The sequence below is a fragment of the Heptranchias perlo genome, chromosome 6 (genome assembly GCF_035084215.1).
Source record: "Heptranchias perlo isolate sHepPer1 chromosome 6, sHepPer1.hap1, whole genome shotgun sequence".
NCBI lineage: Eukaryota > Metazoa > Chordata > Chondrichthyes > Hexanchiformes > Hexanchidae > Heptranchias > Heptranchias perlo.
The window spans coordinates 8,802,430-8,814,628 of NC_090330.1; the positions used below are offsets into that span (position 1 = coordinate 8,802,430).

At 39.6% G+C, this 12,199-nt stretch overlaps 1 protein-coding gene across 3 annotated transcripts in view; it reads left to right on the forward strand.

The window, feature by feature from the left end:
* Nucleotides 1-11,574, forward strand: part of prkx (protein kinase X-linked) — a 125,655-nt gene extending 114,081 nt beyond the window's left edge. Inside the window, exons 7-9 of one of the 3 annotated variants that reach the window (XM_067985697.1) lie at nucleotides 226-303; nucleotides 9,137-9,284; nucleotides 10,677-11,574. In XM_067985697.1, the coding sequence (XP_067841798.1) occupies nucleotides 226-303; nucleotides 9,137-9,262 (204 nt within the window). In that variant the 3' untranslated portion in view covers nucleotides 9,263-9,284; nucleotides 10,677-11,574. Of the gene's footprint in view, nucleotides 1-225; nucleotides 304-9,136; nucleotides 9,285-10,676 lie in introns of those variants that run through there. The other 2 variants (XM_067985696.1, XM_067985698.1) reach the window with 2 other exon arrangements.
* Nucleotides 11,575-12,199: the final 625 nt, after the last annotated feature.

The following is a 12,199-nucleotide window of genomic DNA, read 5'->3' on the forward strand; positions in this document are numbered from 1 at the left end:
CTGAAATGTCTTAACTTATCAAGTTATTGCTCATTCTCCAATAGGAAACTAACCAAAATATGTCTGCCGAATCTATCCACTATACAATGATAGTGAGTACAAAACAGTAGGCTAGTCAGGACGGCACTACAATAAATGTACATACCCATTTAATCCTAGTGCAGGTAATAGAGCAGTAATCCTTGTAGGATAAGAATTCTAAAACTTCTTCCCATTAATTTTCAGAATGGAGCAGATGATATTAAGCGACACAGATGGTTTAAATATGTAGACTGGGAAGCAGTGCCTCTAAGAAAACTAAAGGTGAGTTGCAAACACAATATTTACTCCCAAAATATACAAATCCTCTTAATCTCTATTTTTGGATTTTACACACTAGCAACAATTATGCTAAATAAACTAAATATTTTACTGCTGTATACCATTCATGGATAGATGTTTAAAGTATTTGGCATGCTTTTACAATGTTTGTTTAATTTAGGAACATAACTTGAAAATCCATTCTTGTTATATGTACTTTATATATCCTGTTCAACAGGAAGGCAGAGCATTTCAATTGTTTACTCCTGTATGATCTTTTCTCCAATGGACACATGTTCAGCTCTGCAAATCTCATCATAGCTTTGCTTTTCCCTGAACGCGTTGCAATGCATCAGTGTCATTTTGATAGGCTGCCCAAAACTGCCCCCAATATTCTAAATGTATCCTTAATGATTATTACAAATCTTAAATGATATTCAAATACAGTTGATATATTCTAGCATTTACTTGACTTTTTTTTGATAAACTTTACATTGAGTGGAAACTTTAAATGACTGGTGTATAGAAGCCCATGGAATCGAGGGAAAAGTATGGACTTGGTTAGGAAGTTGGCTGAGCGAAAGGCGACAGAGAGTAGGGATAATGGGTAGTACTCACATTGGCAGGGTGTGACTAGTGGAGTCCCGCAGGGATCTGTCTTGGGGCCTCAATTATTCACAATATTTATTAACTACTTAGATGAAGGCATAGAAAGTCTCATATCTTAAGTTTGCCGATGACACAAAGATTGGTGGCATTGTAAGCAGTGTAGATGAAAACATAAAATTACAAAGGGATATTGATAGATTAGGTGGATGGGCAAAACTGTGGCAAATGGAATTCAATGTAGGCAAATGTGAGGTCATCCACTTCGGACCAAAAAAGAATAGAACAGGGTACTTTCTTAATGGTAAAAAGTTAAAAACAGTGGATGTCCAAAGGGACTTAGGGGTTCAGGTACATAGATCATTGAAGTGTCATGAACAGGTGCAGAAAATAATCAGTAAGGCTAATGGAATGCTGGCCTTTATATCTAGAGGACTGGAGTACAAGGGGGCAGAAGTTATGCTGCAGCTATACAAAACCCTGGTTTGACCGCACCTGGAGTACTGTGAGCAGTTCTGGGCACCGCACTTTCGGAAGGACATATTGGCCTTGGAGGGAGTGCAGCGTAGGTTTACTAGAATGATACCCGGACTTCAAGGGTTAAGTTACGAGGAGAGATTACACAAATTGGGGTTGTATTCTCTCGAGTTTCGAAGGTTATGGGGTGATCTTATCGAAGTTTATAAGATATTAAGGGGAACAGATAGGGTGGATAGAGAGAAACTATTTCCGCTGGTTGGGGATTCTAGGAATAGGGGACACAGTCTAAAAGTTAGAACCAGACCTTTCAGGAGTGAGATTAGAAAACACTTCTACACACACAGGGTGGTAGAAGTTTGGAACTCTCTTCTGCAAACAGCAATTGATGCTAGCTTTTTGGCAACCAAAGGTATTAAGGGATATGGGCCAAAGGCAGGTATATGGAGTTAGATCACAGATCAGCCATGATCTTATCAAATGGCGGAGCAGACTCGAGGGGCTGAATGGCCTACTTATGTTCCTATGTATGATCAATCACCACGTGCAAGTTATTTTCCTTTTCCATGTTTGCTAATGCCCCACAGTTCCACTGGTCTGCTACAAAATAAGACTCATTTAAGTCACAAGTTTGCTGTTCCACTACCTATTACTTTACATTTATCTATAATTACTACTTGCACTTATCTAGACCATTTTAATGGAAGGAAATGTCCTAAAGTGCTTCACTGAAGAGAGTGGAAATTGATGCAGCAAGTGGGGGAAAGTGGTTAGGAAGGTAACAAAAAGTATGAACGAAGAATTTAGTTTTGAGGAGATCACAGGGTACTGTAGTGTAGTGCTTATGTTACTGGACTACTAATCCAGAGAATATGAGCTCAAATCCCACCATGGCAGTTTGAGAATTTTAATTGAGTTTAAAAATTCTGAAAATAAAAAGCTGGTGTCAGTAAAAGTAACCATGAAGCTGTCGGATTGTTTTAAAAACCTAACTAGTTCACTAATGTCCTTTTAGGGAAGGAAACCTGCCGTCCTTACCTGGTCTGGTCTGAGTCCAGTCCCACACCAATATGGTTTACTCTTAACTGCCCTCTGAAGTGGCCTAGCAAACCACACAGTTGTTGGGGGTGGGCAATAAATGCCGTCCTTGCCAGTGACGCCTACACCCCAAGAATGAATAATAAAAAAAACTACATCACTGACCACCTCTAAAGCAAAAACAGGTTCTTCATAGTAACTGACATGCATACATAGTGATCAATGGAATTCTGAGGTTGGCTTTGTTGCTTGAAATTAGAGTTTTTTAACTGGTGACCATGTAATGTGCTAGAAGATATCAATTGCAGTGAGTTCCATGGAAAATCTGCGCTCTGTTTTTCTGTTGAACTTCTTTATAAGTTATTGGGAACTTTAAATTACTTTGGCAATCATTCTGACAGATGGTGTTCTTGATTATTTAACTATGAACATGAGGTTATGCAAAGAAATAAACTATTGAGCAGTTACTGAATTCCTGAAACAGTAGACAGATGACAGATCATTTATTTTTTTTAAATGCAAATAGGATTAGGCTAACTAGTTGATTATTTGTTACCATACAGTAGAAAGTATGTGTTTTCATTAGTGTAAAGAAATTGATCTGAAGAACCAGAATCTGCAAGGCCAACCTTCAAAATTGAAACGAGAATCTTCTGTTTGAATCTCTTCTGTACAGTTTGGATAAATTTAATTTTCCTTGAAATTTCCTTGAAAATTTCCTCAAATCTATTCTGCTGCAGACATACAAAATAATCTATGGATTACATGCAGCCGCTACCCCACCCCAAGCACTATTCCAAAGATACCAGTAATCCCATTTTTCCTTTTAATTTATCTGTCTGGTTATGAAATGATGTACTATTGCTCATTGATGTATGTTTTCAAAATTTAACTTGCTTTGTGCAAACTACAAAATAATCTTTACACATTTCTAAGTCTGATGTTAGCTGCTAAAAAGAACCCTTGGCATCCTCTGCTATTTGCAGTAATTTGTTTTCTAAACTTTTCATCTCATTCATTTGTCGTGTTTAAAAAGCAGAATATTTTCCTATAAATGCAAATTTTTCCTTAATTCCTAACTTTCTTTTAAACTCTTGTCCCCTAATATTTAAACTCTTCATTGTTTCCAGGAGTTTTCCTTTCTTTGTGTACATTTTGATGCTATTGTGAATTGTAGAACTGTTGTGCTTTTTGTAATAATTGTGTTGGTTGTAGTGAGGTTATTTTTAATGTAAATATTTAAATCATTACGATTGGCTGGGGGGGGGGGTGGGTGCAGCAATGACGTTCATTGTGCCCCCATAGAGCATTGGGGTTGCAGCGTAGAAAGGTGAAGATTGTCCCTGTCATCCTCCGTTTGCTCAGGTCCTGATCTGAATGGGAAAGGTGCTGAGCAGAGGCTTTATACTTCCTTGTGGAAGGTGAGGAAATTGGAAGGGGAATGGATTCGGGAAGGAAAGTGTCATTGAGTCATCCATGGTTATTCACTTGCTTGTTTTCAAGTAGCTAATTTCAAAGTAGTATTGACTGAGGGTTGAGATCCCACTGCAAAGACTGAAGTATCCCAATAACAAGCACATGATAAAATATTCTGAAAAGAGGGACTAGCGTGTAGGCTGGACTGGGTGGCAGATTCCTTTCCTTGAAGGTCAGTAGTGAACCAGTTCAAATAATCTGGACGTTTTCATGGAATTAGTCCGCAAATTGTTAGATGTATTGAATTCAATTCTACATCTTGCCATTGTAGGATTCGAATTTACAACCTCTGGGTCGCTAGTCCAGTACCGTATTAACTATGCTATCATATCCATACGATGTGTTCATTTCAAATTTGATTAAACCTTTATCTAGACATTAGTAGGATTTCACACTAAAATTTTCAATACATCACTGGAAGTAGTGGTAAATAATCATTATTTTTCATGGCAGTACACACTAGCACCACTTCCACTTCCCAGGATCAGTCTCCAGAGTCATTCAAAGCCCAAGACTCTCAGGAAGACCCACTCTCTACCTCATTAACGCAGGATACCATGTTTCATATGCAATGTACACTGAGTACTATCTTTGTCACTAGCATAACCAAGGAACAATTGCATTGTTTTTATTAAAAATTGCTTTGTTGAAAATGAATAGAAACTAAAACTAGATGAAATGAGTAACTATTACATAATGACCCTGAAAATCCATGAGCTACGATCCTGATGGCTGCATTGTCTTTAACGCCTGCCAGTGTACTCCAGCACTGACCCCAATGGTTAGTGGGAGGGCACCTCCTTTGCATGGGGCTTGCGGGTGCCTGCTTCACTGATTACATCTCTCTGTTCAGGAACCCAGGCTGTTTTCCTGGCCTGGACGCCCCAAATGGGGTCCACACTCCCTACTGCCAGCCGATAACTCCCTCATCACAATCTGCATACCAGACATCCATTATTACACTAGGTCCCTTCTGAGCTGGAGAAGTGGTAGGGAGTTTCTACCCATGATCCCGCCTCCTTTGGTGCCATTAGCTTTGTAAGATGCAAGCAGAGGTTTCACCACTTACAAGGTCAACCAGTGGACTTTGGGTGGTGACCTAGCATATCCAGGGTCCTGCCTTTTTCTGGTGTGTTCTTCTAGATTTACAGCAGTGGTCCAAGGGTAACATATCAATGATGAATAGGAGGGAACCCAGGATGGGACCATGGGGTACGCTGAAGAGGACTGTGAGGGGATTGGTAGAGAAGCCTTTTGAAAATATGTAATTTTTTTAAAAATTCGTTCATGGGATGTGGGCGTCGCTGGCAAGGCCAGCATTTATTGCCCATCCCTAATTGCCCTTGAGAAGGTGGTGGTGAGCAGCCTCAAGAACCGCTGCAATCCGTGTGGTGAAGGTTCTCCCACAGTGCTGTTAGGAAGGGAGTTCCAGGATTTTGACCCAGCGACGATGAAGGAACAGCGATATATTTCCAAGTCGGGATGGTGTGTGACTTGGAGGGGAACGTGCAGGTGGTGTTGTTCCCATGTGCCTGCTGCCCTTGTCCTTCTAGGTGGTAGAGGTCGCGGGTTTGGGAGGTGCTGTCGAAGAAGCCTTGGCGAGTTGCTGCAGTGCATCCTGTGGATGGTACACACTGCAGCCATAGTGCGCCGGTGGTGAAGGGAGTGAATGTTTTTAGGGTGGTGGATGGGGTGCCAATCAAGCGGACTGCTTTGTCCTGGATGGTGTCAAGCTTCTTGAGTGTTGTTGGAGCTGCACTCATCCAGGCAAGTGGGGAGTATTCCATCACACTCCTGACTTGTGCCTTGTAGATGATGGAAAGGCTTTGGGGAGTCAGGAGGTGAGTTACTCGCCAAGAATACCCAGCCTCTGACCTGCTCTTGTAGCCACCGTATTTATGTGGCTGGTCCAGTTAAGTTTCTGGTCAATGGTGACCCCCAGGATGTTGATGGTGGGGGATTCGGCGATGGTAATGCCATTGAATGTCATGGGGAGGTGGTCATTGTCTGGCACGAATGTTACTTGCCACTTATCAACCCAAGCCTGGATGTTGTCCAGGTCTTGCTGTATGCGGGCATGGACTGCTTCATTATCTGAGAGGTTGCGAATGGAACTGAACACTGTGCAATCATCAGCGAACATCCCCATTTTTGACCTTATGATGGAGGGAAGGTCAATATGAAGCAGCTGAAGGTGGTTGGGCCCAGGACACTGCCCTGAGGAACTCCTGCAGCAATGTCCTGGGGCTGAGATGATTGGCCTCCAACAACCACTCCCATCTTCCTTTGTGCTAGGTATGACTCCAGCCACTGGAGAGTTTTCCCCCTGATTCCCATTGACTTCAATTTTACTAGGGCTTCTTAATTGAAGCAAATATGAGTAAAACCACAAGAGGGTCATGCATTGGAAATGGACTGTGAAGTAGAATGGTTTAGTCGGCAGTGTTGTAGGTAGTTTAAAAAGTTGAAATGGGGTAATGAGCCACTATCAGGGTTGAGCAGCATGTTCTCAGCGACTTACTGGGATGGTCCTGCTTCTGTGGTCAGAAACTGGTCAGGGAGGACTTGAATGGGGAGCAGTGAGAGAGGTGAATATGTTGTTGAGTGGAGACAGGGTAAAGTATTTATAGGTCAGTGATAATGAAAATAGAAATGAGTGATCAGACATGAGAAAAATCAAATAAAAATATGTAGCTGTAGTCTTTAAAATACTATTAACAACAGCCAGCAAGTAACTGTAAACATTTTATAGATTAAATGAGCAGCTGGGGTGTGCTAGCTATAGGTCTTGATGCATTTATATAAGCCCTGCTCAAAAATTCTTTTGCTGTGATTTGAAGGCAGTCAATGGACTTCTACATTTTTCCAGTTTGAAAACTACTTTACTCACTCCAGGCACTCTGAATGCATGGACAGTGCTTGTACTACCGGCATATAAAAGCAATTCCCATCCTGGCTTTGAGAAATTACAAATACTGTAATTTTCTTTATAACATCCAATATACTATGGATGATTTTTGAATTTGCCCTCCTTAGAGGCAACATTTTGTCTGCCTGTATAGAATGAGTTCTGTTGTATTAGATTTCATCCTCTGAGAAAAAGTTACCAAAAAGGCTAATGGAATGTTGGCCTTTATCTCAAGGGGGTTGAAAATCAAAAGTGAGGAAGCGATGCTTCAGTTGTACAGAGCCTTGGTCAGACCCCATCTGGACTACAACGTTCAGTTTTGGGAACCGAACCTCAGGAAAGATATATTGGCCTTGGAGGGGGTATAGTGCAGATTCAGCAGAATTATACCAGGGCTTAAAAGGTAAAATTATGAGGACAGGATTTCAAAAACTTGGCTTGTATTCCCTTGAGTTTAGACGGTTAAGGGATGATCTAATCGAGATGTTTAATATGATAAAAGGGATTTAATAAGGTAAATGCAGAGAAACTGTTTCCCCTGGTGGGGGAATAATAACATTGGAGCTAGGCTATTCTGGAGTGAAATCAGGAAGCACTTTTTCACCCAAAGGGTAGTGGAAACTTGAAATTCTCTTCTCCCAAAGGCTGTGGCTGCTGAGTCAATTGAAATTTTTAAGACCGAGATCAACAGATTGTAATGAGACTGAGATGAGGAAAAATTTCTTCACTCAGAGTAGTGAACCTGTGGAATTCTCTACCACAGATGGCTGTGGAGGCAAGTCACTGAATATATTTAAGAAGGAGCTAGATAGATTTCTAGATACAAATGGCATCAAGGGGTATGGGGAGAGAGCGGGAATATGGTATTGAGATAGGGGATCAGCCAGGATCATATTGAATGGCGGGGCAGGCTCGAAGGGCCAAATGGCCTACTCCTCCTATTTTCTATGTTATTAGGTAAGAGGATCAAGGAATATGGATCAAAAGCGGGTAAATGGAGGCGAGGTACAGATCAGCCATGATCCTGTTGAATGGTGGAACAGGCTACAGTGGCTGAATGGCCTACTCCTGTTCTCATGTCCCTATGTAACTCAGCCTAAAAAGAATCTGTGGAAAAAGTTCTGACTTTTTCTACTTCCACGTTTTCTATTTTCAGATCCTGCAGACTTGCTGTGTAATTCTAGCACTTTTTGTTTATATTTGAGTATTTATTCATGACCATTGAAACTGTCTTATTTGTCCAGTCAGCTTTGGGTTTTTCAGCTCTGTCTCATTCTGTAGCAGCAATTTGGTGTCAGGTTCCAGGATGAATTGCCTTGAAGGCAGCACAGTTAATAGCATTGTGCTGCTCATAAATTTGTTGCCATGATTGGAGAGACAGTGCATGCACAATAGAAGAGATAAACTATTACATTAGCCTTGAGTTAGCAGTTCTCTACTTATGCACTTAGCTCAAGTGACTAATTGAGCTTGTCAAGGTTCATTCATCAATGGATTACCCAATGTAGTGAGACTGTTTTTCATGGGAATAAGTTGAGTTTCTCAAGAAGATATAGTACCTAATTATGTCTTTGAGGAACATCACAAAGTGCTTCACTTACACTTGAATTGCAGTCACAGTTATTCTATGCACAACAGGAAATAAGATGAATGATCAGTTAATCTGTTTTTTGGTTGTGTCGGTTGAGGGAAAAATTCCCTGCTCCTCTTTGACTGCACAGGCCATCACAACTATATGGGCAGGCTAGATGGATCAGTGGGTCAGTCTTGTCATTTTTGTATGTTTGTACCCAAGTGCTATGCATTCTTTAACTTGCAACTGAACCACTGGAACCAGCAAGCAGCATGTTTGTTTAGCAACTCATCTGAAAGATAGCAACTCTAACAATGTAGCACTCCCTTAATACTGTACTGTGCTGAAATATTAGCCCAGATTTTGTGCTCAAGTTCTGGAATGGGGCTTGAACCCACCACCTTTTGGCTCAGCTGTGTGTGCTGCCAACCGAGCCAAGCTGAGCTCAAACACAATTTTCTGTTTTTGATCAAATCTTGAGACAGGTTATTATGCAATTTATTTGCATTTCTGGGTCTGTTTCTTTTCCTTTTTCTGCCACACTCACTACTTCTAAAGCTTTTCAGCCACCTTCAGTTGACCTTACTTTCTTTCATCTGCCTCAAATTTATGAATTTTTCCGCTGTATTGCTTCCACCTTGGCTCAGGGAGATAGGAGTTTCTCTGCATCCACTAGCAGTCTAAGAGGTAATATTTAATGATACTATTCTAAATATACCCAAAATAAGTTATCTGAAAGGCACAATTTTCTGTTTCAGCCGCCAATAGTACCGAAGCTGTCTCATGATGGGGATACATCAAATTTTGAATCCTACCCAGAAAATGAGTGGAAAAAGATTCCGCCTGTACCTCCCAAGGATCTGGAGATTTTCAAGACCTTTTGATTATGCTACTAGACAAGGTGAGGTGGGTTTCTATCATTTAGGCCATGACAGCCTGCATTAAAACTTATGTAGAGTCATTTCTTATAGCCTATTTCTATACTGTAACATTCTTTGATTCTATTTATGGTCACTGTCTTCCATTTAAAAGGTAGATGAGAAAGAATTTGAAATTTGTTGAAGTGACAAAGCTTTTCATCATTTAACTTTGTTCTGCAGTTTTTTTTGTCTTTATAAAGTTCTAATGCCAGCAGCTGTGCCATATTAAAAACTTTTCAGTGTTCTAGATAGGAAATAAAGATTTTTTAAAAAAAAACTCAGCCTTTCATTTTGAAGATATGAAAGATTTTTTTCCAGTTCAGTCTAGCTTCAGGAATTTCCTATTGTTCCTGTTACTTGCAAAACTTGTGCTTTGTACTTTGAAAGGGCAATTGACCTTTGAGTGGGTGCAGAGGCAAGAAAAGAAGATGGTGGGTACCAGGAATTTAAATGATGAAGTTTGGCTTGTTTTCTTTGGGATTACCTGGTTAAAACTTAATTAGAATCATACAGCACAGATGGAGGCCATTCGGCCCATCGTGCCTGTGTTGGCTCTTTGAAAGAGCTATTCAATTAGTCCCACTCCCCTGCTTTTTCCTCACAGCCCTGCAAATATTTCCTTTTCACAAAAAGGGTAATAAGCTTGTGACGTAAGTTACCACAAAAGGCCAATGAACTGGGCACTGACAGCTGTTTCTCGAGAGAAGAAATTGAGAGATGTGGTGAAAAGGTGAATATGGATTGAGGTCTATCAGAAAGGGTGGTATTAATCAGCTTTATTATCTTTTCCTGTACCAAAATAATCTTGGTCTGTTCAGAAAGCATCAATATTTATTTCTCTAATGGTAAACTATTTCCAAACTGAGGCCAGCAAAATGCATGATGGGAATATGTTCTTCGCCTAGCAGGAGACCCTCTGGTTCGGTTAGTGTTTGCTGCTGGGTTCGCTTTGTTTCTTAAGAGACTTTTTTTTTTAAGATTAACTATCAATTCCATCTCAAGGCAACTGCAAAATATTAGTTAAATATTTATAAGCCCAACTCGGATCTGCTGGAAACTCATCCAGAACCCCAACAATCCATGAGCCATTGTATTCCATAGAGTAATTGATCTGTATATATGCTTAACATTATTTTCAGTCTCCCAATATAGCTTCCGTAACATTAACATCAAATAAATAACAGTTTTCACTGAAACTGCATGGCAGGACATGGTGAAAGGATGCTTGAGACTGTGATTGTACCTTAAAAGGCTCGGATTTGTTAGAGTTGGACTTCAAGCTAGAGACCTTCAAAATTTAATGTTTTGAAAAGCTAGTCCGTTTCTAGTGTAAAATAATCCCTGCATTTCCTTATAGATGCTTTTTTCCTCCCTACAGAGCACTGACGAGAAGTGTGACCAAGATGAATAAGCTCATAAGAATCAGATATCAGATTGCACATTTGTTTTTCACTTTGTTTTTGTTACATGGCCTGCCTGTGCCTATGATGACTTCGTACAAATAAGCACATTGGAAGGTTCCAGACAGAATCATGGTTTGACTTCAGTACTGATCAGTATGCTGTAACTGAGAGGAGTACAATAAAGATTAGAGGTCTAAACTGGAATTTTTTTTTACATAGAAACATGGTATAGATTATGTAAAAATGAATCCCAATTTTTTATAGTAATATTATTGCATGTCCATTATGACACCTGTTTTTAATAATTGAATTCCTGTTTTGCTTATTCGAAAATGTGGTATTATTAAGCAGTGGATCCAGATTTCTTTATTATTGTAAAATTGCCTTGATTTTAAAAAGCACAAGTACTTCCTTACAATGATTTATTTTTAAAAAAAATAACTATTTGTGTTTATAGAGATGTAAAACTAGGGTCATATCACTTTGTATATACAGATATCTGAAATGGATGCACTATGCAAATATAAAAATGGTTGTTTTTAAGTCTTAGCATTTTTGAGTAGAATCAGGATATGGTTTTTAAGAAAAATATATGTATATAGATTTTATGTTTAAAGGGATCATCCTAAATACCAGCATCTTGTCATTTTTTTCTTATTTACTGATGTATGTGCTTGATATCATACTGCAAAATGCTCAGGAGTTATCACTGGCTCCCATCTGTTACAATTATTTTCACACTCCATGAATTGCAAATTATTTTCTCTTTCTAAACCATGCTTACAATTTGAATACTGTATTGTTTATTAACAAAGTCACAATGGCAAAGGCGCCTCTTACCACTTTGTGTTTGCATCAACTTCCTTGATATGGGAGGGGGGGAGGGAGGAATATAAAAAGTTTTTAGGATTTCATTCTAAAATTTTCAAATTGTTTTTCTCCTTGATGTTGTACCAGATAGATTTTCTTGTGTGAATATGACTTCAATGCTTAAACAAATCTATATTATAGAGAGAATATATGATGGAGAGGAGATGGGCATCAGAACTGAAGAACTTGAGTGAGCAGTTGAGTGCATTATAGAGATCGTAACTCACTAGCTGTCCAAATCACACAAGTAAAATACAGATACACCTATGTATCAGAATTTGTTTATTGCATAGGTACAAAGACTAAAGAAAATATTGTTTTGCTTGGTCATGAAGTAAGGTTTTTATTATGTTCATCTTGACATACGTGTTTAAATGCATTCAGTGACTTACTGCATTGATTGAAAGACCCTCAGTATGGCACTAAATTCTGACTCTTGTGAGGAGACTTTTGATATCTCCCTTGTTTGTTATATGATAACTTTTGTCTCCCTCCCTTCCCTTCCCCCCCCCCCCCCCCCCCCGCCCAACATTCTAAACAGTTTCTCCTCTATCATCTTTCAACCAAGAGTGCAGTTAGGTGATCTGCTCAGACTCCTCTCCCAGCGCCACTTCTTGTTTAGCAGCTG